This window comes from Miscanthus floridulus, chromosome 5, assembly GCF_019320115.1.
Source record: "Miscanthus floridulus cultivar M001 chromosome 5, ASM1932011v1, whole genome shotgun sequence".
NCBI lineage: Eukaryota > Viridiplantae > Streptophyta > Magnoliopsida > Poales > Poaceae > Miscanthus > Miscanthus floridulus.
In genome coordinates, this window is record NC_089584.1 from 126,981,595 (window position 1) to 127,008,410 (window position 26,816).

General features: G+C 44.6%; 2 protein-coding genes, 1 long non-coding RNA gene and 1 other non-coding gene across 4 annotated transcripts; all 4 read right to left on the bottom strand.

Annotated features, from left to right (window-relative positions):
• Positions 1–3,549: 3,549 nt before the first annotated feature.
• On the bottom strand, positions 3,550–13,464 carry LOC136450695 (uncharacterized). Its single transcript, XM_066451260.1, has 18 exons — positions 13,172–13,464; positions 12,640–12,709; positions 12,053–12,553; positions 11,788–11,973; positions 11,596–11,709; positions 10,689–10,747; positions 10,499–10,565; positions 10,337–10,388; positions 10,140–10,232; positions 9,719–9,802; positions 9,219–9,631; positions 8,433–8,494; positions 7,407–7,476; positions 7,104–7,184; positions 6,917–7,018; positions 6,146–6,285; positions 5,350–5,467; positions 3,550–4,066 (listed from the first exon to the last, which is right to left on the bottom strand). Exons 1-18 carry the CDS (start codon positions 13,213–13,215, stop codon positions 3,806–3,808), a joined length of 2,517 nt encoding a protein of 838 aa, XP_066307357.1. The 5' UTR covers positions 13,216–13,464; the 3' UTR covers positions 3,550–3,805.
• A 4,930-nt stretch (positions 13,465–18,394) lies between these two features.
• Positions 18,395–18,467, bottom strand: TRNAE-CUC (transfer RNA glutamic acid (anticodon CUC)). Its single transcript has one exon. It is a non-coding gene; the product is annotated as a tRNA-Glu (tRNA).
• Positions 18,468–19,267: 800 nt separating this feature from the next.
• LOC136453505 (uncharacterized) lies at positions 19,268–20,212 on the bottom strand. Its single transcript, XR_010759034.1, has 3 exons — positions 20,100–20,212; positions 19,902–20,006; positions 19,268–19,522 (listed from the first exon to the last, which is right to left on the bottom strand). It is a non-coding gene; the product is annotated as an uncharacterized lncRNA (long non-coding RNA).
• Positions 20,213–25,306: 5,094 nt separating this feature from the next.
• On the bottom strand, positions 25,307–26,527 carry LOC136455311 (uncharacterized). Its single transcript, XM_066455395.1, has 2 exons — positions 26,089–26,527; positions 25,307–25,332 (listed from the first exon to the last, which is right to left on the bottom strand). The coding sequence occupies exons 1-2, from the start codon at positions 26,525–26,527 to the stop codon at positions 25,307–25,309; spliced, it is 465 nt and encodes a 154-aa protein (XP_066311492.1).
• Between the last annotated feature and the right edge of the window lie 289 nt (positions 26,528–26,816).

Sequence of the window (26,816 nt, forward strand, 5' to 3'; positions counted from 1 at the left end):
AGATGGTTGCAAGAGCTCGGGAGGAGCTGCATTGCCTTGGAGATGATGATGATGGCATTGCAGTTGAGGGTGTACTGCACCTAGGTTCTCCTCCCAACATCCTCAGGCAAATGATCCCAATTGGATGTGCGGATCAGTGGGAGAACTATGTGAGATCGGCTATGAAGAGCCAGCTCCAATATTTGGACATGGTTGTGCGTCGGGTGTTAGTTGATCCCATCCCTCATGGGTTTTCCCCATCAATGGGTCAGTAGGCACACTTCGACCCTCTCGTCCCAGAACCTGATATGGATGTGGAGGTTGCACCTACGGTTCTCGATGCTCAATCTGCCCCAATGAGGTAGTTGGAGATGCTTGTCAGACTCATGTTGTTGTGGTAGATCCTTCTCATGAGATCCCTTTGACACAGAATCAACCGAATAAGCGTCTTATCCGCATGGTTATTGGGAGTTTACCCCCTTTCTTACATCCATTTCTTTCATTCTTTTCTCATTTCTCTACTTATGTTGCAGGAGACATTCCTGACAATGTGGATGTGCCCCCTGTTGCTGCGCAAGTGCACTGTAGAGATGGATTCCGTGGCTCCAATGGTGTTGAAATTATGAATGATTCGGAGCCATATGAGATAGCAAGGGCTCTTGATTCTGATGATGATCACCCTGTTGGAGAACTGACAGAGGGTGATGTTGAGATGCTGAGGCGTATCTTTCCCGGCCGTCGTGATCCAAGAGTTCACGAGTTCAGTGGTCTTGCTCATTCTGATTAGGCATGTGTAGAAGGATGTGATGATGAGCTCCTAAAAGCTCCAGAGGTCAGTCCTAACATGGTAATTGAGAATGGGAGGTAATTCAAGGACCTCCCTGTATTGAAGAGGTGGTTGCAGTCGTTTGCAGTGATACGAAAGAGACCTTATAAGATATTGCATTCATATGCGGAGCGCTGTTACACAGTTGTGTGTGACGAGGAACGCTGCCCATGGAGGATTTGTGCAAGGAAGCAAAATATTACCGGAAAGTGGAAGATCACAAAAGTTGTCGGGCCACACAATTGTGCTGACCATGAGCTGACACTGAAGCATCGGCAGTTGACATCTACCCTCACTGCCAAATGGTTGATGTGAATATTGCAGGGAGAACCCAACATGAAGGTTAGGACAATTATCAGGACCGTTGAGGTGTTGTATGGAGATTATGTGATAACTTATGGTAAAGCTTGGAGGACTAAGCAGGATACCTCACGAGTTCAGTGTCGACACGCTTGTGCACACATGGAGCCCCCGCTTTGTGCCTTTCCGGGACCCTAGAGAGTGGCCTCCATATGATGGGTCAAAATACATTGTGGATCCAGCTTTTGAAATCTTACCTCTAGGAGCATATTTGTGAAAAAATTCAAAAAAGAGCTAAAAATAAAAAAAATGGTCGAAATGATGTCATCTTCAGGAATCAACATCAATCTCTACTAACTTGCAAAATAGTTTTTAAACAGGAGTTAGCTCAAGTTAAGCTTAGAGCTAAGAGAAATCTGTCTCCGGTTACAATTATGGCTAGATAATTTTGTGAAATCTTGTTTATTTCCTTTGTTTCCTTCTAGTTTTTTGAGTTGTATCAAGCAGACTTTGATATTTAAAAGTTTGATAAAGTTCAGCAGGGGGCAACCCTTCCTGTTTCTCTAAAAAAAATGGGTAGAAGTTGTGCACCGAAGAATCTGGAGGCAGAACAACAAATCCAGCACCAGAAGCAACACATGCGACCACTGTCCACAGATGGCTTGAAATAATTGCAGTCACACAGACCGCCAGCCTGTTGGTTTGGTCATAAACGATCGTAAATTTTCAACAAAAATAATATTTTTCTCTCACACCAAACCAGCCAGCAGTAATAATCTACGATCGTATACGCTCGTTTCAGCCCTAGCCTAACAGGCTGCGCGTTGCGCAGGCAAGCACCCTTTTTTGTCAGACATGCTGGATGCTGCAGGCTGCACGCTGCCCTGCTGGGAGGGTCCGGGGGAGTACGGAGCAGTTTGGTTGGGAGAGCGTGGATCACATGGCGAAAATGGGCGTGTTCTATGTCAAGAGTAGTTGTAGGATTGGGGGCACCCCCGCTCAGCTCGGTTGCTAGTGCCGTAGTGCGTGTGACGTATGGGCGTCAGGGCATGGTCCCTTTTTCGGAGCTTTTAAGGTCTATGCGCGCATCGCATTCGCATGGCCGGCCCGGCGATACTACTAGTACAGTACCAGTAGGCCACCAGGGGGCCGCGTGGGCGGTGGGCGCCGCGATCACTGTGGTCCGGTGGCCGGTGGGGCCTGGTTTTTTCTGCACCGGTGTCGGTTCATGGAACCGTGGCCACGTCTTGTCCTCTTCTATACGCGGGTACGCAGCGCCGGCAGCGGGAGGTAGCATGTTAGCCTGTTAGGAGTAGCCATGCAGCATGAAACCAAAAGATAATCTAGCTTCAGACTGAGATGGCCAGATTGGTGTGTGGAGTGTTTGCCTTTACGGGGAAAAATAGAGTGCTTGTTGATCCACTAATCGGGGAATTCAACTCTAGTCGAGGGGTCATTTGGGAGAGCTCCAGCTTCAGTTTCTTCGAAGAGAATCATTCCCAACTAGCTAAACGCTCAAAATGTCAACTGATTCAGGTGAACATCAGCAGAAAATCACTTCTACATTTACACTACAAGCTAGGAGATTAAAAAAAACATGTTCCACCCTGCTCCTGCTATATTCTGGTGAGGATCAGCAGAGAATCAATTCTCATCAGCTCCCCACTTTGCTCCCTTCTAGAAATCCAATGAAATCACTCCATCAGATAATTGAGGAGCTTTGAAGAATCAGGAGCGGAGCTCTCCCAAACGAGCCTGAAATTGAGAGAGAGAGATTTGCCTGATGGTCTCTGTTTGGAATCGAAGAAATTAAAAAAAAAAACATGAACCTATATCGCCCTCATACAGTAGCGTAGTTTGTAAAACCCACAGCTGTATTTCGGCTGGGAATTTGGAAATGTAAGAAAAAAAAAATCGACACCAGTGGCCCACTAGTGAGTGGTGCCCCCGTGTGAGTGAGACGGAGCTTTCAGGTGGGCCGTAGAACTGGCGGGTTGTTGGTATAAAGACCGGAAACGATAGTGCTAGCACCCTAGCAAGACGTGACACCACCTCCTGTGATCCTGTCTGAATGCACGCACGGCGCACGAATGGCACGTGCTGCAGATGCGGCACCACAATGACTATGCCACAAAGATGTGTTGACTGGACCTGTGAAGAAAAGGAGTTCCGAGTGCCCTTGCGCTTTCAAAGTTCAAAAGGAAGCTTGCTAAAGTAAAGTGGCAACAAGATGCACGGAACAAAGAGATGGAAATGAAGTCCCAAAAAAAAAGATGGAAATGAATAATGATAGAGAAGAGAACAAAAGAGAGAGCCAAAGCCCGGGTTGTTGTACAACATCAAGTCATCAAGTCGGATGCAGTGGCGGAGTGGCCAACAAGATAATTGGCGATACAAGCAACCACAAAATCACCAGGACAACGGTAGGGTCCTAGGGAACAATCTGTTCCAAAATTTTGCTTTTGTGATAATCTTCTATGTGGTACGTCTTTTTCATGTGTACTGATAACTTACAGGCGATCAACAAAACTATAACAGGCAAACATAACTTATTCATTCTCTCCCCTCAGGTTATGGTTCAAAGAATCTATAAACCTAAAAGAAAAGAGGTACGAAGGAGGGGAAAATGAATACACCAATACATAATTTAATGGCACCTTATGTCGTGACTTAGCAACATTGGTGAAGACCAGCCAAAGGTCAATCCAATTTTATTTCCTCCAACTGGTCTTCCTGCCCATTCATATTGCTTGTCGTCAATTCGACACTTTGTTGCTCACTATCCATCTTGGGCGTCTCTAATCTGGGCTCACTGTCTCTTTGGGGTGTTTGGATCATCTGTTCACCCTCTTTTGGCGAGTCGACTTTCTTTTCATCGTCCTTTTTGGGTGTTTCAACCCCTTGATCGGTGTTATTATTGAGCTTACCGTTTGTTAACTCGTCAGTGCCGTTCTGCTTGCCCTATGCAAAAGGCAGGGTACATAAATCATAAGATTAGGCAAAGCAGAACCGTACTTTTTAAGGAAAGGCAAAGCAGAAGAGACAAGAACTAAATAAAAAATATAAAAGAACACTCCAAAGAAACTGTATAATTTATCTAGAGAAGTAACTATACAAAGAAGGCACTTTTCCAGAATGACAAATGCCAACCCCTCCGACTGTTAGATCAGTTGGAAGAACTTGAGTATAATAGTAGTCTGAACTTGTATAAATTTAATTCATGTTAGGTCGTATAGAGGATCAAATTTCGCCAAGTATGGATTGCAAGCAGCAAGATAAGTCATGGTAAGTTCAATATTTTGAATAGCCATTCCAAATGATGCAAAAGACGCATCACAGCAAGATAAGTCATGGCAAGTTCAATATTTTAAAATAAAAATGGCTGTGTGCATCTTTGGCTGGTACAGAGGCCGGAGATTACTTTCATCATCTGAACAATGACAAAATGAAACATCACTCTCAGGATTTTTCAGGGACCAGACTATTTTCCTCACAAACTCTAGAAAACTGAGTTAGTGAAATGGGGAAAAAAATCAATGGGGACGGTCCCATGGATCAACCAAGGGCAACCACTGTGGAATGTGGATTCATGACACGTGTCCATGGGCATTCATCCAACGCATAAAACTGTTTCTTAAATTTAGAAGGAATAAATCGGAATGTTTTGCTCCTTTTGCACTCAGCTGGAAAGTCTGAGAATAGATGTGCACAAAATTTTTAGTACCTTATCACACTATTACCTCACATGAAGTTTAAGACAGAAGCTGCTATAGCATTCCTAAACGTTTCAGCACCTATATGTGCATGATCAAAATTTCCCTAGATGAAAATGACTTATCATGGATCAGCCAATAAGGTATTCGACCATATTAAGGAGCGTGCTGGGAACAGGTGGCAAGCATTTTGTACTCCCACATTAGTTGATGTTGCTGTTTTGGTTGGTTATGGTGTCTTGTGTTTAGCTTTATTAATCCCCTAGTTCCTTTTCTGGTGTCGTTATTCTTGTTTTTGTTAGCAAGGTTACTGTTCTTTTTTTTAAGTTGCAACTCCTTTATTTTCTTCTAACTAATGCAAGACAGCTCCTGCCATATTTTTCAAAGAGAAAAAAGAACATCAGAGGAACCACATTGTGACATTCCTCACTTAGGAGTTCAGGTAAAGAAGTTATTGTTATAGCTGTGTTACTGCATTCTATAATATTGAAACAATCCTAAACTCCTAATCCAATTGCCAAAAGAATATACCTTGTTCTTGTCTCGCCATCCAATGGAAAATGGTGCAAGCAAACTTATCCTTCTAGGCTGGAACTCCTGTGATGAATCTTGGTTCCCTTGGCCTGGTGATGCATCTCGAGTTGGGGTCCTGTAAGGAAAAATATTAGGAAACAATATCTAGTTAGCATTTGGAACAGCAAATGAGTGGAATGTCTAATGGAAAGACTATGTCATGTGGGGCAACTCATTCAAAAGGCGCGGCAAACATGCCAGCAAGCAGGCAGCTACCAGTGTCTGATCAAGCCAAATAAGCAAGGCTAGAGCTTAGCTAAGAAGGTGCTCAAATTGAGAGAGAATTAAGGCAATAAGATAGAAAGATTGAGAGAGAGAGAGAGAGAGAGATCTAGGGACTGATTGAAACCTGGCCACAGGCCTATGTATAGCCTTCAGCTCCAACAATTGGGAATCAAGAATGAATTAGCCTCTCTCTTCTTCCCTCTAATCAAAATAGGGAGCCGAGGGGTAAAACCTCGCTCTCCTAATTGAGACTACGATCTGCATAGTTCAGGATCACCTCCAGCTCCACCTTCACTGCCGCCTTACCGGCGACATAACAGACTACTTATCAAATCACATCTATATCCGTTTGAAAATAGGGAAAGAGACCGAGGGGGGTTTTCCTAACTGAGGGCAATAGCAGATAACCGGACAAGAAAAAAAAAAGAGAATTAAGTAGTTAAATAAATTGATCGTTTAGTGCTATTGCCTTGCCAGTGTTAGTACCAATCTGGTAATATAGCATTAAACAAGACCAGAGCAATAGTACCTTGGAGAAGGAGAGGGCGATGGCAGCTGTGCTTTCTGCTGACTAGATTGGTACTGAATGGTTGCCTCTAACATAGTTTCTGCCATAACTGCTCTGTTCTCCATTTGAGTAAGTGAAGCCATAGCTTCCTCGTACTTCTCCTGAATAGAGTAAGTATACAAGCAGCGAATCATAAAACTGAACAAGAAACCATTTACTTGCTTCATTAAATGATGTGACATATTCAGGCCCAAATATTAACAATAAAGCCAGAGAGCTCCAGTATTATAAAATGGGAGAGAGCTCAACCATCTTCTCCAAGCACTCTAAATGCAGCCACATAGGCTTAATAAATAGTATAACTTATTAAGCAGTGGTATCTCATTTCAATATAAGCAGAGGTATCTCATTTTAAAAAAATAATAAATATAATTTATTTAAAAAAACCCAGACATATGTGCAAGCAGTGGCGGGGCTTAGTTGTGGCCAAAAAAGGAACTGCCACTGCGTGCAAGTGCATTGCAACATATAGTTGTGTACCAATATAAATGTATCCACTATTTATTGCAAAGACTGTTGTACTTTTTTGAAGCAACCTAGATACAGGTGCATATGCATTACAACGCGTAGTTACATTTAAATATCAATATATGCTGTAGGAACATTTTTTTTAAGAGCAGGAAGATAAAAAAAAATAGTTGTTTTCATATGCAAACATGACAGCCAAACTCAGATCAAGACATAGCAGACAAACACAACGGCATGGATTATAGAGGCCCAAACTGAATTAACCTGGAGTATATGTGCAGCATATTTTTGAGCAGCAGCATCTTGCTCCGCACAGATACGGGCATCCTCTGTGACTTTCTGCTCTTGCTCTACACGCATCAGAACCTGCAGTTGACCTAATTGTGTGTGACTAAAGAAGATATAGTGGTAACAAGGTTCATTTAAAGCATCATATGTGCAAGAACTGCACCTGAAGCATTGCTTGTTCCTGTTCCTGCTTGTCTGATAGAGCTTGCCTTAGCTCGGATAACTCTTGTTCCAATTGCTCAACCTAGGAGATAGCAAATGTAGAAACAATCATATTCCAAGGAAACAAGAAATTTCCATCTAGTAAGTTTAACTACTTAACTAATAATAATTATTAAATTGAAAGCATATTCTAACCGTTAGATTGACTTTAAAAAGAGATGATACTATATTGCAAATTTGGGTTCAACATGCAAAATCAACATCATAAGAGACAAACATTCTAAAGAATAGTATTTGCATTTACCTTTGCACTTAATTCACGTCTGTTATCTTGCTTAACCATCTCCATAAGTGCTGTCTCTAATTCATCAGCCCTGGATACAGATGACAGGGAAAAAGCAATATGAAGAGTTAAGTACCAATGTTTAATAATCATAGTGAATACTCAACAAAAGGATTGACTCTTCTAATGTAGGACACTAAATGGGGCTATGCCCCTTCTTCTAGAATTGAAAGGAACACAGTGTCCACTCCTAAATACGAAAAGAAAATGCATCTTATACACTATTACCACCATCCTTTGGTGAAAGGCTTTCCTGGAAGAAAGTTGAAGATGAGTCGTAAGGAACATATCTCTCATCTTTCAGTGGTCGTGTTTTTAGTGTTTACTTGGCAAGTCATGTTTTTTTTTGCCCCACTACAGGTTGAATAAATCATCTACTAGACTCCATTTACTTCTTAAGATAATGATGCACAGCTATGCTGCATGTTTGAAAAAAAAGTATGTATCTCATCTTCATCATCCTCTCCTGTTAATCTTTGAAAAAGTGGCCCAGACATAGACCATGGGTACCCAAGGTTGCAAGTAAACAATATGCAAGGATCAATGGCTTACCACTTCAGAAGTCACAACCCACACGACTAAAGTCATACAATATAATTTTGGTGATTTGATGACATCAGTGAATAAAGTATTTTTCAAATACCACTGTCCATATGATAAACATGTAAGCTCAACTAATTTTGACTGAAATCCATCAACCTTGACTAACTTTTGACGCATAAAGACAACTGTTTTCAGTACATCTACATGAGCTCTGTTGGTAGGGCATTGTGATGAAGGTGGGAACAAAAACAAGTTTCAGCCACAGAACAACACGGTGGATCCAGCAAGTGGTAAACATGACAGGAACTGTAACCTGATTGACCTAACTTCAAGAATTGATTAATGACTACTTACATTGGTGCATGTACATGTTTGTTCATATTATGTGGACAGGAAATGACTCAATCAACCTAAGGGTCAGAGTCTTGGATATTTGAAACCAACCTCAGAACAGCTGATCTTCTCTCCTCTAGCAGTTGGCACAGCTCACCCTTCAGCCAGACTACCTGAGATAATACATCCAAATATAAATCCTTAGATTACTAGAGCAAAAGTAACTATTTTAAGTATGAATATAAGTACAGAAACTCAAGGATAAAACATAGGAACCGAAGACTAGTATTCAGATTTGTTCACAATGCTGGAGGATATGCAGGATGCAGAAATTGCTACAAGACGCCAACAAGATACAAAACCTGTAACTACAGTTCCTGAGGGACATGCTAGCCTGCTAACTACCTGCATGATTTATTGGGCCAGGAGTTCTGTCACTTGGTGGATAGTGGTAATGCCAAATGCATTTGAATGAATCACCATAGTGAGAAAGTGGCAAAATGCAGGTCAAGCTAAAAGATTTCAAGCAATAATCCTTGTGGAATACATCGTAACCTATTGGACCTTAACTAATTTTCTTTCAAGAAAAAACCAAGTCATCTGCTTCAACAAGAACCAGATATAACATCTCTTGCTTTTCTGACCAACCATTTTATCCTTCATATAACATATGAAGCAAAAACGAAAAATGATGGGTGCAAACACTTTCTTCAAATGCTAACTGTGCATGAGACTATCAACTTCACATAAATTCGTTGAACATTGAATAACCTCGCTAATGGAAATGTTTATGTGAGTCAATTATATTTCTTTATCTTATTCAGTTTGTCCTAAGTTTAATGTGAAACCTTTTATGATTTGGAGATGAAAGAAAATTTAGCATATTGAGAAGGATACCTGGTCTTTAGGATCAGGCAGAGAGTCAATCTCAGAGTTGAGAGTGAGGCCATGATACATATCATCCACATTACTACAATTGGCTTCTTGGTTCTTATCGCCATCTTTTAAATCATTTGACTGTTCTTCTGATAACGACACCAATGGTTCAGTGTCACGCTTGAAATTATATAGCTTAGATGCAAGACTGTTGGTGTCCCTCCAGACACGAAGACCTTTTGCTCTCTGTTCCATTGAAGAGATAACAGATGGTCGGTGTTTATTCCTCAATTCTTGCAGTCTTGCTTCACCTACAGCTTGATATCCCATGCAAGCTGTTAAAACAAGCTGGCTACTGTCAAAAGTGGAACCAGCTAAAGACTGCAAAAGGGTTACTGCATCCCCAGCATCTTTTGTTGTCACAAGTGCAGGACCTGCAATTAATAGTGGTAAGAAACCTCTATCCAGAATGTGACTTCCGAGATACTTGGCATTAATAAGAAAAGGAGGGACCCCAGTACCATACAACTCCATCAGTGCAAGGGCTGTCCGGAACAGCATCACACGGTTTCCCTCAAAGAGAAGAACATCCCACACACGAAGCACTGCAATGTTTAAAATAGCAGTAAGTGTTAAGAATGTTTCTAGAGAAGATAATAGCTTATAGTCTACTCAAGAAACAGAATATTAGTCCAAGCTTACTTGCACAAAGACCAAGGAAGCATCAACTACAAGAAATAGTTAATGACAACAGACTTACACTACAACTACCCAGGGTAGAAAGTGTCACTTTACAGTTTTGCAATAGAAATCACGGTCTTTTAAAGGCCCTACTGGTTGAAATGCGGTTCTCAATAGACCTATCTTATATTGCAAAAGCAGAGAAACATCATTTTGAAAAGGAAAAAGTAAATGTTCCAACTAACACAAAATAAGGCTTACCACTTTCCCAGGGAAGCATGTTCATAAAAATAGATAGGAACCATGGACCAGTGACCCACGCAACTTGTACACCAAGGTAATCAAGATGATTTACTGGAAAAAAAAATACATGAATGTTCTTGTCAATCTTGTGCAGTTAATATGTCTGACAGTCATGTGGTACAAATAATGGAATATCTATGGAATAAGTTACACACCTAACTTTGGGAATCTCTCTCCAACTAACTCCTCTAAAACAAGCTGATCCACCTATGGGGAAACCAAATACAGATGATTTAATAAGAAACAGAGCAGATTAAAGGTCAAAGAATCGAATATCAGGCAAACATTAACATACAGAAAATGATACTTCATAATACCTGAGATTCGATCATTTCTTCAGAGAAGTAACCATCAAAATAGTCATCCATAATGCCTGTCAATGCCCTGGACACCATAGAAACACACAAAAAGATGTTTAGTTCAGCAGTACACTTGTGAAATCAACATTTCAGCAGAAATAACATAAAATACCACACATATTCCATAAAATTCCACTGCAGAACCTACCAAAATGCATTCTCCTCTGTCATCAACAGAAGTAGCAAACCAGCAAAGAAGTTCATTGCCTGCAATATTTTTATGATTAGTCTTAGCTATGGGTAGTCAGTGAGCATGTGAGTGTGAATGCTTGACAACTATAATACTCCATGCAAAAGGAGTTTTTTTCTTTTTACAAGTTACATTTCATGGTTGCAGGCTAGAATTTCAAAAACATATTTAACCTATATGTTACACCACACCATTGCATAACATTTTGACTACCATCGGAAGGCATAAAGCAGCATAAAGAATTTAAAAGGAACAATTACTTTGATAAGAACGGCATGTAAGCAGAATGCCTGGGGGCCGTCTTACCCCTTGCAAGTCGAGTTTTTAAATATTCATAACCTGTCATTTCTAAATGAGAAGTGCAAAACTGTTCAGGTGCATTTTACTATGCATTCAAAGCAGAGAATCTTTATGCAGCAAACAGAAAGAAACACTTCATGAACACAAAATCTACATCGACAGAACCTACTCCTTCCAAAGAAAAGGAATTATCATATGTAGCGTCCAGTAAAAAACAGCCACATGTGCACACAGTTTAGTTCTGTAAGAACTTAGCGTACATTTTTTACTTTAAAATGCCAGAAATTGATCCTTTTTTTAAATAGAGTTTTTTTCCTTAAAAAATATGGCCTCTGACGATCTTGGTGTTTATGGCTGGCGTCCAACTTATGGCAAATTGGCAATGGTGCAGACTGCCAAATTCCCAATGGTTATTCCCACTGTTAAGCATTGTTAATGTGTTGAAGGAGAAGGACATATTCAAATAGAATCACACCTGAAAACTTGTAAGGGGTTCATAACAAGCTAATGACATTCATTGACATGAAAAGTAATAATAGTAATAAGCGTTAAGGTAGAGATATACTTGGCAGTAACCAACTGATGGATTATGTCGAGCATAAGCTGTGAGCAAGCGTCTTAAGGCATTTCTGCCATCCTCATCAAGGGCAGGATGTCCTGGAAATGTTCTAGGCAAATCCTAAAAGATCCAAAGTAAGAGATGACATCAACAAATGAATATAGAACCCAGTTAAGAAAAATATAAAACTTTATATACCTTCTCTATTTGCCCTTTCCATTTTTCAGAAGAAAATGGTTGAGATGCTTTCGATTTTCCATCACCACATTCTGTAGTCGGAGAATCAGAACATTTGTTGTCCTCTCTTTCGCTGTCCGCTGCAAGGAGGCCCTCATAGTACCCTTTGACCCGACGAGCTCCAATACCAATAAAAGCTTGCCATAGCTGCCACCACAGATCAAAAGGATTTGATGTTTTAATAGAACAGTTGATAAATTATATGCTAGAAAAATGCAGGCTGTACCTCTCCTCTCAAAGCCATTGGAAGCCCATCACGGACTAAGCATTCTAATTCTTCTTTCCAAGGATAATGTTCTTCTTGATCTGCGCCTTTATTTGTACCTGAGTCAGCATTGGCTATGTCAGTTGCAGGCACTTCTTGGCTAGGATCAACCTTCTCTACATCATAGAACTCATCATCAGAATCCTCCGATGGCTTGCTCTCTTCAGAATTATCAGGGCGGAGTTCATCCCTCGTATACCCCTCATTAACAGACGAAGATTGCTTCTTCTTCACACGTGAGTTCATCATCTCCTCAATATGGCCCAAAGAGGGCCTGATTTCAGACCATATTTGGATCTTATGTGGTCTTGGCTCTGTCCTGCCATCCTTGGCATTCTTGCCAGCAGCTCCTTCATCCTCGTTGGATGGTGTGACCTTGGCGTCCTCTCCAGATGATTCTCCATCCTCAGCCTGCCGATCCAGAAAATTCTTCCATCTGTCGGACCTCTCCTCTTCCTCCTCCTGCAGACTCAGCAGCACCAAAGGAACTCAGCAAGATGCAACAACACGATGCAAATATAGTTATCACCAGGGAGCGGCTCTTCCACCTTATAGATGTTTGCATACTCTCTGTACCGCTGCAGGTGCTGTGGGCGCACGGCGAAGCCATAGGCGTCTCTGTACCACCACCCAATGCACCAGTCAGAAATGTACTAGTTGCAGGTAATGCTGCTACAAGTAATTCAGTTTTGCTGAAACTCGTCCCGCCCACTAATTTTGGGTTTTCGTCTATGCTAATTACAGTAAAAAAAATAAGCTCGACAGTTTCGCATCACACGGATCCTGCTAGCGTGATAAAACAACAATTCGAACATTTCGCTACCAAAAGCAATTCATCACAGCAGAAATGCGGAGATCTAGGCTCTGCATTGCCCAAATTCGGCCCCCCAGTATCTCGGCCCGGATCGAGATCCCCGCGCAGAAGATAAATCCCAAAATATCTCCGAAACACACGGGCGGACGTTTCGAACAGCAACTCGAGAACTCCGTTGGAAACCCCCCGAAAACAGCATAGAGCAACCAGCACGAGGCCGAGATGCGCGCGCGTGTAGAGGCGAGCGAGGCGGGGCGGGAACGAACCGCTTGTGCTCGAAGGCGATGAAGGGGAGGGCCTTGGCCTTCATCTCCCGCGGCGTCGGCCACCCAGCGCCGCCCCCACCCTACCAACACCACCCTCGTCGCTGCCGGTGGCGTGGCGTCCCCGGCGAATCCCGCGACGGCGACGTCGGCCGGTGGCGCTGGCGTATGGCTGGCAAAAGCGACGCGCCGCGAAGCGTACGGGTGTGGGAGTGAGGACTGGGGAGTGGAGTGCGATTCTAGCATAGGAGTCGGTGGCAGCCCGATTATTATTGTACTGCTGCTCTGTGCTCTGCTAGTCAGCTGCTGAGATTTGAGATTTGAGATGCGTGGCTGCGTGGCACCGCGGAGGCGCCCGCTTGGCTGGCATTTGGGAGCTCCGGAGCTGGGGCCCAGCTGGGACTAGGAAATCGAAACCCACTTTTAAAAAAGTTTTTTTTTTCCTTTCAGAACCGTCATTATAAAAGATCACAATTGATCTCGTGCTATTGGAAAATTTCAAATTTCTCTATTATCATTGCAAGAAACTTTTTTTCTATGTGCCGCTAGTGTTTATTTTTCTACTAACAGCAGTTAACAAAGCGACCACCGTGACAACTTCTGTACGTGTGTAATATTTTTATGCAAAGGTGCCGTTGCACTGTTATGCAATGGCGAAGCCCCTAAAAACAATCTAGCAAAGAGGATCTAAATATTATTTTTATTTTTCCCTCCTTTTATATGGGTTTTCTCTCGCTTTCTTCTAGACTAGGGTATGTTTGGTTCGTGACCAGAACTTGTCATGCCACAGGTTAGTCATACCATGTTTTCTCTGGCAGTTGTTTGGTTCACTGCCACAACTATGACGTGCCACACTTTCTTAGCACCATGTCCCACATGTTATAGACTTATTTTTTTGCAAAACTTTACCATAAGTGTGGCTTTAATTTTGTTCGTCGACCTTTCTCTGGCAGCCACAGTTTACCGAAGCTTTAGCGTGACACGTTTTAGTCACCAGCCAAACTGCAGATGTTACGGTATGGGTTGCATGGGGGTGGGAGGTGCACCGAGATGGCCAGATGGGGAGACAGGAGTGACGAAGTGAGTGGTGACCCTGCTCCTTGCCCCCTGGTGGCCGGTGCCCCTCGTGGATTTCTAAGCTGGTTTGAGTTGGCTGATGCTAGTTTGTTGTGAGAGAAAAACATTGTTGGTTGATTGAATAAGTTTGGTTGAAACCAACAAGTGAACAGGCTAGAGAGGGGAGAAATGGGCGGGTTCACTGTTCACTGTTCAGGTGACACGCCGAGATCCCGATCCTCCGTGTCAGGGGTAGCTGTGCCCGTTTCTGGCGTCTAAAAGTATCGTGCACAAGTGATGCGTTACGTGATACTGAACTATACCACTACACACTGTAGTGCTAGCAGACAAGAAGGTACAGTACAATGGAATTCAGTCGGTGTGTTTGGTTTGTCGCAAATACCGCTTGGGTGTCGGTCCAAATCGAGATGATGGGTACGTGCCTCCTGCACGCGATCAAGCAGCCTGTTCGCTTTTCAGTAAACGTTCATAAATTTTCAGCTAGGAACAATATTTTTCTTTCACACCAAGCCAGCAGTAAATAATTCTACATACTATACGGCCTCGCCGTCACGGCGCGAGAGAAGGGCCACGAACAGGTCCGAGGTGAAACATCTGCAGGCTGCAGCAGGTAGGCACAGCTAGCGGTGGAGTGCCGTAGCCTTTTACGCCTGCTTTTACTGTAGTAACTGTCGACCACTTTTACCTTCCGTACCATATGCGAGTTGTTGTTTGCTTGCCTCACTCAGCGTCATACGGATGCACTACTTCACCTGCACTGCAGCTGTTGGAATTTGGAAAGGAGGAGGAGGGAGGGAGAAAGGGCCGACGACGAGTCGACGTCGACGTCGACGTCGACATGATCACGTGATGCTATACAATACTCTAGCACTGTCATCTTCTCGTGTTTGGTTTTATTATTATATATATAAAAACACAGAGAGGTGTGATCCAACGTATCAGCGTCTCAGCGAGTTTAACGTCCTCACATACAATGGCTGTTTTGTTTATGCAACCACCGTTGAGGCCCAGCTCGCAGTTCCGAGTTCCGACGACTGCTGCATCCGCGTTTTGCCGTGAGCTACAGAGTGGCACGAACCGTGCAGTCCATCCCGTCTCATCACTTGGCAGGCAGATTTGGCCACCGGAAGTCCGGACACACCTCTATCTGGCAACCACTCCGTCCTGTCACGCTCATTTAACGGAAGCCACGCATGCTATACGGTATGGCCTTCGGATTAAACGTTCAGGTTCAGCAGCGAGCCTGAGAGCAAACCGGTGCGAAAAGGCGTTCACGGCTTACGGGATACGGGAGAGATGTCTGCTAGATCGAATTCGACTAGCAAGCAGGGGACAATGGTACCTGTGGATCAGCGGCCGTCCTGAAGAAAAATGAGCACTCTCACCCGGCCTTCACCTGGAGTTGTACCCGTGATGGGCAGCATTGTTTGAGGCTTTTGGCAGACAACACATGCGATCCAGACAGTCCTAAAGTTTACTCTCTGTATCATCGAATATTTGACACATACATGAAGTATTAAATATAAATTAAAAAATAATTAATTGTATAGTTTACAACTAATTTACAAAATGGATCTTTTAAACCTAATTAGTCTATGTGTTTGACAAGTGGTGCTACACATGTGCTAATAATGGGTTAATTAGGTTAAATAAATTCGTCTCACGGATTAGTGACAGATTCTATACTTTATTTTTTTATTAGTATCCGAACACCCCATGGGACACTCTAAAACTTTACACTCTGGATTTAAACAAGCCCTCAGCATGATTTCTTCTTCTTCTTCTTCTTGTTGGGTATCGATATTAGGGATACCTAAAATAAAGAAGTTGGCTCGAGACGTATTAAAAGGTCTCGTTCGACCTCGAGGCCGCGGGCTCTGTCTCACCCGACCCTAAGGACGCGGGTTTCGTCTCGCCCAAGGCCGTGGGCTCAGTCTCGTCCGACCTCGAGGCCGTGGACTCCATCTTGCCCGACCTCGAGGCCGCGGGCTCCGTCTCGCCCGACCCAAAGGATGCGGTTTCCGTCTCGCCCAAGGTCGCGGGCTTCGTCTCGCCCGAACTCGAGGACGCGGGTTTCGTCTCGTCCGACGAAAACTCATACCACTTCCGACCACTCCAGGTCGAAGCGTATGGGACTGGGTCAAAACTCGTGCGGAGGGTCGGCTGGACAACTGCACCGCGGTGTTCGGGCTCATGACCGGTACTGCCGCCACGGACCCTGCGGTCTCGGGAGGGTGATCACCTTCGACGAGACGCACCATCTGCACAAACTGCACGGCGCCAGCCTCAAGGAGAAGCTGCAGCCGCTGGTGGCGACCCTCGGTACGCGCAAGAAGGGCGCCAACCTGCAGGGCTTGTTCAGCAAGATCCTGAGCACGGCGGTGGCGGGCGGGCTGCGCAGCGACATGATGGTGAAGAGGGTGTTCGTGCTGAGCGACATGGACTTCGACGGGTGGGCCGGGCCCGCGGCGGCGTGGGATACGGAGTACCAGGGCATCAGCAGCCGCCTGTTCATGGACGCTGGGTTCACGGCGCCGGAGGTGGTCGTCGAAAGCTTCCATGCCGGTGGTGGCGGCACAGAAGGGCGCGGCGCTGGTCAGCGGCTACTCCAAGAACCTGGTGCGTCTCTTCCTGGAGGCCGATGGCAGCCTCACTCCGGCCGCCGTCATGGCTGACGCCATCTCCGGCTCGGAGTACGACGTGCTCGAGGTGTTCGACTGAGCTCTCTCGTCCAATCATGCTGCTGATTGCTGTTGCCTAGTTACAGTTAGTATAAGTAAATTTTCGTGTCTAGCTTCTCCTATCTGGCAATGACAATTGGCATGGTCTCTGAAGTTTAGTTGCCTTCTGGCAGGACAGGATAGGACTAGTAACATTCAGCCTGTTCGGCTGAGCTTATACGATCGTATACAATCGTGAATTATAAGCTAGAACAGTATTTTTATCTCACACCAAACCAGCCAGCGGTAAATAATCCACGAAGTATGTCTCGGAAGTTTTAATGAATCGATGATGCTTGAATTGCTCTGCGGAAGTTTTAATGAATCGATGGATGGAATTGCTCTGCCGAACGAGTGGGTTTTGTAGCGAGCATTTGATGTGGGCTGTCATGCGTGAAAGCGTTTGATTTGATATTGCCACATGTGCTGACATTTGCGATAGTTTTCTGGGAGCCTGGGAGGGGTGTTTGGTTAGGATTTACGTAGGAACTTAGGATTCAGGAGGGCAACTCCATCTCCACTGAACCTGCTGTATGCGACAAGCAATTCACACGTACGCTTTCGACTTTGGAATAATCCGCAGCTAGCAAAGCTGCGTGCCAGCCTGGTTGCCTGATTCGCAGTGTCATCGCAGTAACCTGCATTGCCTCCGAGCACATTTCTCAACTCTCCCTTCTCTGCATTGTCCTGCTTGGCTGAACTTCTGCAGTCAGCCAGTCACGCAAGGAAACAAAAACCTGTAAAAAAAATTTCCGCACATAATTTTTTTTAAGATTTATTTAGGGAAACATAAATTTTTTTAGATATTAATCGTCAATTGGTGCAGGTAATTTGACCCAATCGGCCCGCTCCACAAAAGCAATTGTGCCGCAGTTTGGGCTGTTACCGAAGCAGCAGTTGAATCGTATTTGGCCCGGATTGAAGACTTCTTACCTTCTCTAGTGGTCATCTTCACGGCCATCGGGCCGCCAAAGACTGGGCTTGCACGGGAGCCCTCCACCATTACAAGGCCACTGTGGCCATCACGCGAGGTCACAGTGGTACCTGAGTGGACGAGGAAAAAAAAAAAGAACAAGTCGAGCTCACTGCTGCTTGCCATGCCCAAACCCAACATCTGTAATCCACTACTGCAGCTTGCTACCCAGGAGTGAGGTGTCGGTCTGCAGCGTCCATGTCCGAGCACACATGCCCATCCCCGCCTGGGGCCACGCGCAGCATCGACGCGTGCGAGTGCGACGCTGTACTTTACACAACCCATGATCAATTTTCATTTCACGGTTTGTAGATTGGATCAGATGGGTCATGGGTGGATTGCAAATACAGCGGCCGAGCGGAATTTGTCAGTTCCCATGGTCGCGAGGACGCCCGTGCCACAAACACACAACGACACAGATGCGGAAGATGAAAAAAAAAGAGATGACAAAAAATATTCCGTTGCCGGGACTCGAACCCGGGTCTCTCGGGTGAGAGCCGAGTATCCTAACCAGCTAGACTACAACGGAAGTTTGGACTAAGTTTACTCATTTTACTTTTAATCGTAAAAGAGCAATCCTCCAAGCAAATCCAATCATACCTCTGTCGGTCATTTCTTTTTCGTAAATAAGCAGGATGATTCGTTCGCTCGTTTCAAAAAAAAAAAAAAAAAAAAGATTCGTTCGCCTTCTTACAAGATATATACAAAAAAAAGGAGCGAAAAGTTAGTATCTCGATTACTCACTCCATTAGGCAAAAGAAAGGTCTCCATTGGAGATAACGGTAGAGCTACTTAACTACTAAAGTTTGATCATTGTGCATGTCTATTTAGCTCAATCAAAGCCTCTGTCATGCCTTGTCAACAATGCCTCGCTGCACTGCCACAACGAGATAAAGCTCTTTCCTGAAAATAAAGAAAGGGTCATAAACAAATGGCAAGGGATTGAATCAGAGTCTTAATCGAGGCTTCTTTTCCTAACAAACGGATCATAACCTTCACTACGCTGACACTGGCTTGGTAGGGGCAGGGTGTCATCAAACCGGTCCAGCATCATTGTTTTGATGCCAATAGGAGGAATCGAAAGGCATCACCATCCAAAAGTGATAGGGTTCTACACTCGACGCACGATCACAGGCACTCACATCACCCAAATGTATACTAGGCTTTCTTACGTGGAAATCTATGTTATAAACGATAGGCAATATAAACGACGAAGAACAGTAGATCAAATACAGGAGACATGAGATTATTTTAACGTGGAAAACCCTTCCAAGGTGGAAGGGAAAAACCACGGGCACCAGCCAGCAAAACTTCACTATATCGGGTGAGGTTACAAACGCCGGAGATTTACAACTTGGGATACCCTAACCTAGGGCCCTTCCCGTATACAAGTCTATGATGTCTATGAGGGAGGTGGTCCGTATATATAGAGAGAAAAAACCCCACACCCTCGTCTATTAGCAATACGGAACTAATAGATGGTGTAGTCCCTCTTAACGCTAATGGGCCGCTCTGCTTCGGCCCAAACTTGAATTTGGATCATAGCTCAACAATCTACACGCCACAGGAGGAGGCCAGCAAATCCTGCAAAAAAAGACAGGGTGAAAACAACCAGATCCACTTGCTAGCAAAAAGCTGCTACGGAATGCAATGACCAAGACCTCATCAGTGTCTTATACTACAGTGCTACGTAGACTCTGATGAGTTTGCCACAGTGGTACTCCTACAGGCTACAGTCCTACTACACTACACTGTCCACTGTCCAGCCACCAGGTAGGGCCATAGAGGTGTTACGCTTAACTGGATCTCTGACCAAACATCGATTCCAATTCCATGGATATGAATATGTGAATAGAGCCATTCTGAATTGCTGATGGAAGAGCCGAAAGCGACAGCGGCAGTATTGCCTAGGAGTACGAATGGACAGGTCGCGAGATGGTGGGCGACTCCCACGTGTATGTACCTGGTGCCCTGGTGGCCTGGTGGGTTTGGCCGATCCCAGTGCTTTCCATGCCCGCGTCGGTGTCGCTGTAATCCACGTGTCTGATCGCGTAGCCACACCTGTCACCTGTGTGAGCAAGAGATGCTTGAACAGAGATAGATGTTTCAGGGAAGAGAGGGGTCGAATGGACAACGGAGGATAAGGAGGGAGCAGGTTTACGCTAAGGAGCGCTCTGAGCAGTGGCGGAACAAAGACAGCACAACTTTCTAGCTGATTAATGCCACTTCTTTACCTGAAGCGGGAAGGAATCATGCTGCGGCTTTCAGGTAAACTTACTGTGGACTGAAGAGTGAAAGGTGAAGATGAGTTCGCTAGTTGTTTTCTTGAATGTCAGCGACTAAGTATAGCATAGCCTAGATTAGCTAAGATCCTATCGGCTTGCACATCTGCTGACCCGGCTGCTCCACTCACTCCACTAGGGTTTAGGATTGGCTGAGAGTGAGTGCAGCTCCAGCTGTTGTATTATCAATTCTCCTCCACTGAGTAATGCAAAACGCAGTGATTCTCTCCCATTCATCCCTCTCACATTGAAGAACGGAACAGGTAGTGGAAGTGAGGCTGACCCTATCACCCTAGTAATTTTGCTACAAGTAAAATGCCTAGAGGAGTATTGTGCTACAAACTGGGGAGATCAAGGACAGCGTGACTTTGTCAGAAATACTACATATTTGCTGAAAATGAAAAAAAAGAAAAAGAGGATGAAGGAAGCAGTGACGAATCTAGCCGAGAACATTATTGGGGTCGGCTTCATTACATGATATAAATATTCTTAAACTTTAACGGTTAAAGTTAGACAACCATATATATGGAAATTTTCTAAAATTATGTGGGCGAATTTTTAGACCAAGAACAAGTACACCGCACATCTTTAATTCACTTCTAAAAGAATAAAGTGATTATGACATGCATAGACTACTAGAATCTGGTGCGTTGTCTGATAATCGAGACTAGAGACAACAAAGATGAGAATCGGATGCAATCATGGGCGGACCAAGAAATCTGCTAAGCCCTAGGCTGAACCATGTAATAAAAGGGCTAAATCATTTTTTCTCTTTAATTTTTATAGCTGATGAAGTAAGTCTATATGGAGTTTTGTAGGCATAGACCCGGGCTACAGCACGGGGAACCCTATCCTTGGGTCCGCAACTGGATGCAATGTCTCCACTTCCACAGTGGAGCCAAACAAAGTTGATCGGAAAAGGAGTTAGGCTGTGTTTAGTTCCCAAAAAGTTTCCCAAAAAGTGCTACAGTAGCTATCACATCGAATCTTGTGATACATGCATGGAGCATTAAATGTAGGCAAAAAAAACGAATTGCACAGTTTGGTTGGAAATCGCGAGACGAACGTTTTGAGCCTAATTAGTGCATGATTGAACATTAATTGCCAAATAAAAACGAAAATGCTACAGTAGCCAAATTCCTAAATTTCGCGAACTAAACACAGCCTTAGCATTCAGTATCCATCCATCATGATTTTAACACTGCCAAAAAGTGCTTGCTTTCAATTCGTGCATTTTTTCTTCAAATTTCAGTAATCTCGATATTACTACTCGACGCTATTGGAGCCTCAATATTAATTTTTGCGAGACGCGCTGGAATGAACCTAAAATTCTCAATATTACTACTTGAGGTGTTACTTAAGACTCTTGTGACTACTAGGCTAAGGAATGTTCACAAATTACCCACCTATGCAAACATAAAAATAATATGCCAACCACCAACTTCGCCTTTGTTTAGTTGGACCCCAAAATCCAAAAAGTTGCTACAGTACCTGTCACATCGAATGTTTGCGGCTCGTGCATGGAGCATTAAATGTAGACGAAAAGAAAAACTAATTGCACAGTTTGGTGGGAAATTGCGAGACGAACGTTTTAAGCTTAATTAGTCAATGTTTGGACACTATTTGCCAAATAAAAACGAAGGTGCTACAGTAGCCCCAAAATCCAAATTTCACGAACTAAACAAGGGCTTCCTTTAAAAGTTGTGCTTCCTTCCTCATACCTCAGGTAGCATAACCGAAGCTCCGAACTATTATTATCTCTTTCATCTGCAATAAAAAATTACCAAATGAATTTTCTAACTTGTGGTGTCTGTGATGGACAGAGAGGAAAAAGAAATGGGCTTATGGGCTATGAGTCCTGGTCCCACCTGCCAGGGACCCCCCACCAAAAGGTAATGCTATTGTACAGTGTACGGTTACCGATTCGAGTCACCAGCCTATAGCGTTGTTGTGGGTTGGGCCTTCACTAGTCACAGTCACAACTGATACTCGTTGGTTTGTTCCAATTGGACAACCAGTCGAACCAACCGGTAGTAATACCTAGCATCTTCTACACTGTTCAGTCATTTGCAGCAATTATGCTTCTAGTGATGAATCATAACGTACTATTGGTTAGTGGCGTGCAGTGATACATATCGCAACCGAAGACCATACATCTATCTACTTAGAGCTTCCCTTTCAATTTGCTCCTACTTGATTTCCTTATTGGGTACAGCTTGTGTTCAACGATATCCTTTTGGAAAATAAAATGGACACACGGTTTAGCAGCCAGGACTGAACTGTAAGCTTGTTGACCAGAGAGAGAGCCCGTGCATACACGCCAGACGAGTCTTAGCGACTTAGCCTGTCCTGACGACCAGACCAAAATGCATATACACACCACCTAATTAATCACTGTACAATTGTACAAATGCCAAAACTTGGTTGTATTATAATGCAAATGCCCCATATAATTGTCTACTCCTTCAAATGGTTGCTGTAGCCCCAGCTTGCTCATGTGCAAGCAAGGAAGCGTCCACTTCATCCATGAACCGTATCGACGTATCGTACCAAAACCCCACCAGCAGGTCACCAGGGCAGCAGCAACGGCACCCTACACGCACCATCATGCCCCGTTGCCTGTATGATCAAGATAGGATAACCATCTCTTCATGATGGCTGCCAAAATTATGCAGAACCTCCAGTGCGCACTGCTCCAGTGCCCCCCACATAAGCTTGAACCTCTCCTTTTCCATCTCTGGACAGGACGCTCAATGCTGGTTGATACTGATGCGCACGATGATACGATCTCGATCAGGGGATGATGGACTTGCCAAACCTCTCTATTAAAGTCTTATGGGAACACCCCGGACGTCACAAAGACTCTCAGTAGTGCTCGTTTGATCGCTGAAAAATACGATCGAGCTACCAGTGAGAAGCGAGACTCGACCGTTTCCCTTGGCCGAGAGCAGCAGGAAGCTCGATCGATTGAGCGCTAGCTGATGATTGAAACGGGTGTCATATCATATCATAAACCGGTCGATCAGTTCGGTTTCTCCTAACGATCGTACCGTAGTAGATACCCATCGATGTGCAGAATGAATGAATGCCTCCTTTAGCGTTTTAGGCAGGGAGGGAAACAGGTAAACAACCGTCAGAAAGTGATCACAGCCATGTGCTGAGTGAGCGCATCCAAAGTATTTAATACTGCATGTACTAGTAATCCAAAGTAGTATCTCACTAATCCGTGTATCCCAAGTAAAATAATCGTTCGGTCCGCTCGCCAGTTGCCACATAGTCGCCGATCGAACGAAGCATACAGGAAACAACTTAACAAGAGGAGCCAGGAACGAACGCACTTTCATTTTCCTATGGTTTCATCGAGGTCCGTAGCCAGCGTAGGCGGCATGGAAAGAAAAATCGCGTCGGAAACGGGAGGATTCATCCGGCGCGGACGCCGGCTCTCACTCTGGTAGTATGTGTGTGGCGTGGTCTCCCTCTCCCCCACCTAACGCAACGTGCGGCCCAGTTCTTTGGCACCAAATGCGACGACCCCCCGCGGCGCGGCCTGATTGATCGGGCGGCGAACGCGACCTCTGCAAGGCTCTCGTGCATCCTCTCGCGCGACCACGCCGATCTCGCCACCCACTCGTCTCGTCTCGTGCGAGATCGTCAACTGCTCGGCTCGTCCCCCTCCCTCCCAACCTCCCCCCTACAGTCTTCAGACTATACAGAGGCGGGTGACCTTGACTCCTCGTTTAGTTTGCGAAATTTAGATTTTGGGGCTACTATAGCATCTTCGTTTTTATTTGGTAAATAGTATCCAAACATTGACTAATTAGGCTTAAAACGTTCGTCTCGCAATTTTCCACCAAACTGTGCAATTAGTTTGTCTTTTCGTCTATATTTAATGCTCCATGCACGGGCCACAAACATTCGATGTGACAGGTACTGTAGCAACTTTTTAGATTTTAGGGTCCAACTAAATAAGGACTTGCGTATAAACCACAGCGGCTCGGAACATTCTATTCCCCTATTCCCCTGTTCCGGACACCATTTCTTTAGTGCCAAGCACAACGTCGCACGGCTACGGATTTAACAAGGCCAGGCCAGGGCACGCCGGCCTCTCTCTCCGCGTAGCTAGCTGAAGAATCCGGACATCCGGTGAACCGTTGCGGCACTCAGCCTGTTCGTTTGTTGGTTTCAGCCAGAGTTTATCAGTTAGTTAATAATATTTTTCTCTCATAACAAATCAGTACTAACCGGACTTATCAGCCCAGAAATCAACTAGCGAACAGACCAGCTACCTAATAAAGAGAAACTCTGGCAATGATGGAGCACCTAATCATAGGGACGGAGCTTTGGTCTATAAACGATGTGTCCGTCTAATCTTGCATTGGTCGGGTGTGAACACTGCTTGGACTAACGAAACCGATCGGAGCTCTTGCGATGCACACTACTTTCTGAAATTTGAGGCGCAATTTTGAAATGAACGACTCAGCTTTTAATTAATTAGTTAGGTCTAATATAAACACTACCGGAACCGCAAGCTTTGCCGAGTGCCAAGAACTTTGCCGAGTTTTTTATATCGGGCACTCGGCAAAGGATGTCTTTGCCGAGTGCCCAAACTTCAACACTCGACAAAGACACGACCATCGGCAAAGCTACTCTTTGCCGAGTGCTCAGGCTTGACACTCGGCAAAGACGTCTCTTTGCCGAGTGCCAACAGGTAACACTCGGCAAAGACGTCCTCTTTGCCGAGTGTCAACGTCTGACACTCGGCAAATTTTGGCCCGCCGTTAATCCAGCCTGCCGCCGTCAACTCTTTGCCGAGTGTACAAATACAACACTCGGCAAAGAGGCTCTTTGTCGAGTGTCAATAATAGACACTCGGCAAAGTATAATTTTTTTTGCTCCTGCACTTCAAAAATTTTCACCTCTCCACACACCACATGTGGTACTCCATGCTTAAGTTTGGTGTATTTTTTAATTTATTTGCTATATTTAACTAATTAATTGCATTTCAAGCAATTTTTTGAATTAAGTTAAATTTGAACCGCAAGTGATTCAAATATTTGGAAAAATGAGTATAAAATTGATATTCATGTTATTCAACCCAGTTTGAGGCCTTACCTATAAGATTATAAGGGTTTTCGAATATCTTATTTCGGAAACACGACCCCGAGCGTGTGGTTGAATGGTTTTTAAATTCTATAAAAACCAAAAGAAGTCCGAAAATCACGAAATTTGATAAGATGTCATGATATCTTATGTGGAGGCTGTGGTAAAAATTTGAGAAGGTGTCGCATAAGTTGTCACGTACATTGCTTACAAACCGAAACATCTCCGAAGAAGTTTCATGATCGTTGAGTATGATCTGGTAAGATTTGGAGTGAAAGTAACGGTCGAGTTGTGGTTTGACTCCGAAACTTTTTGTATAGCCAATAGACATCAAAGATCATGTCGTGTTAAATTTTAGTGATTTTTTGGATCCATTTGATAATTATTAATTTGTAATTGCAATTATATAAATGGAATTTGAGCTATAACTACATGAAATCATGGTCTATTTTTCGCTGAAGCATCAAATTTGCATTGTTGAGTGAATTTGACAAGGTATTTTCAAAGTTTATTGGAACAAATTTGGAAAAAACAGGTAAAGGAAAAGGGAAAGAAAATAGAAAAGTTTTTTTTAAAAAAAATACCTTTGCCGAGTGTCCTAGGGTTACCACTCGGCAAAGTATAGTCTTTGCCGAGTGCTTTATCGATTTGACTCTCGGCAAAGATTTTTAATGTTTTTTTTTAAAAATCCCGGCTTTGCCGAGTGCCGGATCGCGGACACTCGGCAAAGGCTTGACCCAATACTTAACTGCCACGGCCGAGACTCACTCACGCACGTCCGCTCACCGCCCCTGCCAGCGCCGCCCCCCGCCCTGCCCGTCATCCTCGCGCCGCTGCGCCTTCTCCCGCGGTGCCCCGCTCGTGCCCGCCCGCCGTGCTCGCGCCCGGCGGCCGCGGCCCCGAAGCCGCCTCCACCGGCAAAGTTTGGCCCGCCGGCCGCCCCCGTCACCGCCCCGCACGCCACCCCGCCTGCAACGCCGCGCCTGCGCGTCGCCCCGCGCGCGCCCGCCCTCCCACACCGGCCGCTCCCGCCAGTGGCCCGCCGCCTGGACTCGTCTCGCCCGCGGTCGATCTCCTCCATCCGCTCGCCGCGCCGCAACCCGGAGAGGAGACTGCGCTCGGTCGAGCACCACCTAGGGTCCAGCGTCCTCGCGACCATCTCCGGCACGGCGTCCGCCCTCTGCAGCCCCGATGTCCCTGCGACCATCTCATCGTCAACATGTTTGTTTAGGTGTTTTCTTCAACAGAATAAACATGTGCTTCAGCAAAAAAATTATCTCAGGTGTTGCTAATTGTTTGGACTATACCTAGATTTTGGACTGTAGTACCAAACTTGTGCATTGCTGATACATGCCAAACTTGTGCACGAGACTCTTCATAGGCATCTTCCTGCATGGGTCTATTTCTTTTATTCCAATTTCTACATGTTGAGTACTGCAGAAGTGCAGAGCCTGAAGGCACTTGTAAACTGCTCTGATTTCATTTTGCATATGTAT